The sequence below is a fragment of the Oncorhynchus kisutch genome, linkage group LG18 (assembly GCF_002021735.2).
Source record: "Oncorhynchus kisutch isolate 150728-3 linkage group LG18, Okis_V2, whole genome shotgun sequence".
In the NCBI taxonomy this organism is placed as follows: Eukaryota; Metazoa; Chordata; class Actinopteri; order Salmoniformes; family Salmonidae; genus Oncorhynchus; species Oncorhynchus kisutch.
Window position 1 is genome coordinate 10931065 of NC_034191.2, and position 6056 is coordinate 10937120.

Genomic DNA, 6056 nt, shown 5'->3' on the forward strand with positions numbered 1-6056 from the left:
AACCAAATACTTTAGACTTTCTATGTATGTTTACATTTACTCAAGTATGACAATTGGGTACTTTCCCACAACTGATTCAAAAGGATTCTACCCGGCTGCAACAATTATATCATCCACAGAAAACAGCTCATTCATTATGACAGAACTGGCACTGGTTCCCGAACACACAAGGACATCTCCAGACCAGTTCTGCGATTGACTTGGCGATTTGTGAGTGTATAGTTTTAAAGACTAAATATTAGTTCAGAGTCCATAACATATTGCTCCATAACGTTGCCTCCTTCTTCTCCCCCCCAAGTCATTCATTACTCGGGAGAAAGAGGAACATTCACCTATAACCGGATTCTATAAAACGTGACTCTGGGGTTGACATTTATTTGTGTTTTTAAATGAAGTTTCCACTGTGATGAGAGCCAGTTCTGCAAACAACAGGTTTAATGTATTTATTCAGGGACATGTCAGAATTGTCAACGATGCTTGTCATTGTAAACACACACACACACACACACACACACACACACACACACACACACACACACACACACACACACACACACACACACACACACACACACACACACACACATACACACACACACCAAGCTCTTTTTTTTGGATGAAAAAAGCGAGAATACAAAGACGATAGCTTTGCCAATAAATGTGTTTCTCCATAGAAACATGTTTCCTGGAAATAGAGAGAACGCACAGCCCCCAGCAGTGTGACCGATATCCACCCCTGTTGTTCTGAGCCTCTGCTAAAGACCTCCAGGGGACTAGTCTGTTCATTTATCAAATATGACATACAGTGAGCTCCAAAAATATTGGGACAGTGACAATTGTGTTGTTGTTTTGCCTCTGTACTACAGCACTTTGGCTTTGATACAATGACTATTAGGTGAACGTGCAGACCATCAGCTTTAATTTAAGGAGATTTTCATCTATATCGGGTCAACCTATTCGAAATTATAGCACTTTTTGTACATAGCCCCCCACCATTTTAGGGGACCAAAAGGTACTGGGACAAATTCAAAGTTCTCCGATTATTTTGTGCCCAATAGAAATGACTGCTAATCATAATGTAGTGTGTCATTTTGTAATCACTTTTATTGTAAATAAGAATAAAATATGTTTCTAAACAGTACTACATTAATGTGGACGCTACGATGATATCGGAGGACTGTCAGATGATCAGAAACAGTGGACATCACAGGACTGTTGTTAGTCGATGGTTCAGTAGTGCGGGGATGTGTGTTGTGTTTCTGGGTCAGGAACGGGTCACAGTAGAATATCTTCCAGGTTACAAGGTCACAGGTAGGTGGTGGCCTCTCTGTTCTCTCTCTCTCTGGCCTGGGCCACGGCAACATTAATACACTGGAGCCACTCCTCAGCATGCTTCTCATCACGAGCCTTCAGGACGTACGTCTTACTATCCGTGAAGATCTCAAAGGCCCGAGGGAGACCCCGCTCACGTCGCTTCTTAGCCACCACCTGGACACACACACACACATAAACACACACACACACATACACATTCATACACACACACACACACACAGACACACACACACACACACACACACACACACACACACACACACACACACATACATACATACATACATACATACATACATACACACACACAAACACACATAAGTACACACACACACACACACACACACACACATAAACACACATAAGTACACACACACACATAAACACACATAAGTACACACACACACACACACACACACACATACATTCATACGCACACACACACACATAAACACACATACACATAAACACACTTACACATTCATACACACACACACACACACACACACACACACACACACACACACACACATACATACATACATACATACATACATACATACATACATACATACATACATACATACATACATACATACACACACACACACACACACACACACACACACACACACACACACACACACACACACACACACACACACACACACACACACACACACACACACACATACACACATACAGCCACAGCCAGTCGGACAGGCGATAGGGTTATTAGCAGTGGACAAAGGGTATGAATTGTTGTTACATGAACAGACTTTAAGTTCCCCCACCTTGACGCTCTGCACTTTGCTCAGCTCGATGGTGCTGTCGTCTGGCTCATCTTTCTGTAGGAGACAGGACAAGCTATACATTAATAAATAGTGATAAGTGAAAGTTTTGGAGCAGCCATCCAATTGGATTGATGTCGTTTCACTATAATCACTACACATGATGACAGGCCTGGTGATGTCTTCTCACTATTACCACTACACATGATGACAGGCCTGGTGATGTCGTTTCACTATTACCACTACACATGATGACAGGCCTGGTGATGGCGTTTCACTATTACCACTACACATGATGACAGGCCTGGTGATGTCGTTTCACTATAATGACTACACACGATGACAGGCCTGGTGATGTCGTGATGTCGTTTCACTATAACCACTACACATGATGACAGGCCTGGTGATGTCGTTTCACTATTACCACTACACATGATGACAGGCCTGGTGATGTCGTTTCACTATTACCACTACACATGATGACAGGCCTGGTGATGTCGTTTCACTATAATGACTACACACGATGACAGGCCTGGTGATGTCGTGATGTCGTTTCACTATAACCACTACACATGATGACAGGCCTGGTGATGTCGTTTCACTATTACCACTACACATGATGACAGGCCTGGTGATGTCGTCTCACTATTACCACTACACATGATGACAGGCCTGGTGATGTCGTTTCACTATCACCACTACACATGATGACAGGCCTGGTGATGTCGTCTCACTATTACCACTACACATGATGACAGGCCTGGTGATGTCGTCTCACTATTACCACTACACATGATGACAGGCCTGGTGATGTGGTTTCACTATAACCACTACACATGATGACAGGCCTGGTGATGTCGTTTCACTATTACCACTACACAGAATGACAGGCCTCATGATGTTTATAGTGGAGATCAAGTTCACTATTACCACTACACATGATGACAGGCCTGGTGATGTCGTTTCACTATTACCACTACACAGAATGACAGGCCTCATGATGTTTATAGTGGAGATCAAGTTCACTATTACCACTACACATGATGACAGGCCTGGTGATGTCGTTTCACTATTACCACTACACATGATGACAGGCCTGGTGATGTCGTTTCACTATTACCACTACACATGATGACAGGCCTGGTGATGTTGTTTCACTATAACCACTACACAAGATGACAGGCCTCGTGATGTCTTCTCACTATTACCACTACACAGAATGACAGGCCTCATGATGTTTATAGTGGAGATCAAGTTCACTATTAGCACTACACATGATGACAGGCCTGGTGATGTCGTTTCACTATCACCACTACACATGATGACAGGCCTGGTGATGTGGTTTCACTATAACCACTACACATGATGACAGGCCTGGTGATGTCGTTTCACTATTACCACTACACATGATGACAGGCCTGGTGATGTCGTTTCACTATTAGCACTACACATGATGACAGGCCTGGTGATGTCGTTTCACTATTACCACTACACATGATGACAGGCCTGGTGATGTCGTTTCACTATTACCACTACACATGATGACAGGCCTCGTGATGTCGTTTCACTATAACCACTACACATGATGACAGGCCTGGTGATGTCGTTTCACTATCACCACTACACATGATGACAGGCCTCGTGATGTTATAACCACAACACATGATGACAGGCCTGGTGATGTCGTTTCACTATAACCACTACACATGATGACAGGCCTGGTGATGTCGTTTCACTATAACCACTACACATGATGACAGGCCTGGTGATGTCGTTTCCCCATTACCACTACACAGAATGACAGGCCTCATGATGTCGTTTCCCCATTACCACTACACATGAATGGCCTTTTTTGGATGGAAAGTAATGAATGTAAACCCTGACAGTTTCCCCAGAGGCACATTTATAATATTACCATTTAACATTGTGATATTGTGACTACCATCTTCCACTTAGGTGATAATGCCCAATAAGCTGGTGTTTGGATATATTGGCACGGATGTTGTCAGGCCCAAGACGAAGTATATCCTCCCAAAACACAGGCTTATCAGGCATTATCACTTTTATACAACGGGTTACCAACATATTCAAATAAGGATTGACATATTTTCATTAAAAACTTTATACTACTATTTCATCCTTCCACAAGATATAGTCCCGACACAAATCTAGGGTTGCTACACAAGCTGGCTGGTTGTTCGTTCTATTGGTTCAGTTGCCAGAGACGCGACCCAGTCGCTCAGTCTTTTTGTTTTGTGTCTATGGACGCGACCCAGTCGTTCATCCTAAATGTTCCATTGTCATACTGGCTGGCAATGTTCCTATCCCTTGCTTGCTAGCTAACTTACAGTCAAGTCAAATGTCAAAAATAATAACAACAGTAGCTGCATATGCATTTGTTTAAAAACCTCTACAGGATCGATGTCCCCCCTCCCCCCACGGGATGGTTGAGCTAACGTGCGCTAATGTGATTAGCATGATGTTTTAAGTAACAAGAACATTTGACAGGACATAGACATGTCTAATATGGGCAGAAAGCTTAAATTATTGTTAAGCTAACTGCACTGTCCAATTTACAGAAGTTATTACAGTGAAAGAATACCATGCTGTTGTTTGAGGAGAGTGCACTGTTATGAACTTGAAAATGTATCAATAAACCAATTAGGCACATTTGGGTAGAATTGATACAACACTTTGAACAGAAATACAATGGTTCATTGGATCAGTCTAAAACTTTGCACATATACTGCTGCCATCTAATGGCCAAAATCTAAATTGCGCCTAAACTGGAATAATACACGGTGTCCTTTCTCTTGCATTTCAAAGATGAAAAAACTTTTTTTTATTATCTTTTAACAGTGTGTAATATGTTATATTCTCCTACATTTATTTCACAATAAGCTAATGAGGCGTGATTTCACCTGGCATAGAAAATGTGCTCTCTCAACAGGACACTGTTGTTCAGAGGAGCTAGCCAACAACACAGATAACACAATCACTTCAAACACTGAAGCTGGAAAGACTTCAAACTAGCTGCACTTCATTTCGTTTTTACTTTTAATCAATTGAATATATCCATAAAAATTATGCCAGCTGATTCATGATTTTGACTGGTTGAGAAACGCTGCCTGTCTGTCTCGTCCCGACTCCCGACACATTCACTAATATGGAGATCGAATTTGAATATTGAAACAATGTTTCAAATGTCAGAGAGACAGACAGCAAGGTAAATACAAATCTCCGCTGTTGGAAACTAAATGTTAGTCTAAAAGAAATGGTGAGATATTGTCTAGATGCTTTTTATAGTGGAGATCAAGTTTATAAATTGCCTGGCTGGGCTGATGAGACAGTAAATAGACATTTTAACATCATAGATTTAGCCGGTGGTAACTTGTGGAATAGACACCGGCTGGAATGCGCTTTTAACCAATCAGCATTCAGGATTAGACCCACCCATTGCATAATGTTGAACAGCTGCCTAGGGGCGGTTATAGGCGACGTGTTGCTTGATGCCAAATATTTCAGTGACAAAGTAAAATGTTGCTAGGATTTGTTACGACAGTAAATTAGCACAAAACATCAACTTTTATGGTCCTCTTGCAAAGATCCATTGCTGTAAGCTGCACATGTATGCAGTAAGACAAGAGGGTGTTTCACTGTCTTCGTCCTTATATAAGGGAGGAAATGAAATCCTTCAGCCCATAGGCACTTCCTCTAATGTTCTACCCCTTAAGACAGCTACATCTTTCTGACTTGTGTAGGTGGAATGTGTATGTGTGTGTGTGTGTGTGTGTGTGTGTGTGTGTGTGTGTGTGTGTGTGTGTGTGTGTGTGTGTGTGTGTGTGTGTGTGTGTGTCTGTGTGTGTGTATGTGTTTGTGTGTGTGGGTGTGTGTGTGTTTGTGTGTGATACACAGCCAAATCCTTAGGGA

General features: G+C 42.1%; 1 protein-coding gene across 1 annotated transcript in view; it reads right to left on the minus strand.

Annotated features, from left to right (window-relative positions):
* Positions 1 to 359: 359 nt before the first annotated feature.
* The window catches only part of LOC109909615 (ventricular zone-expressed PH domain-containing protein-like), a 231597-nt gene continuing 225900 nt past the window's right edge, over positions 360 to 6056 (minus strand). Inside the window, 2 exon segments of the mRNA XM_031795382.1 lie at positions 360 to 1488; positions 2130 to 2183. Of these exon segments, the coding sequence (XP_031651242.1) occupies positions 1306 to 1488; positions 2130 to 2183 (237 nt within the window). The 3' untranslated portion in view covers positions 360 to 1305.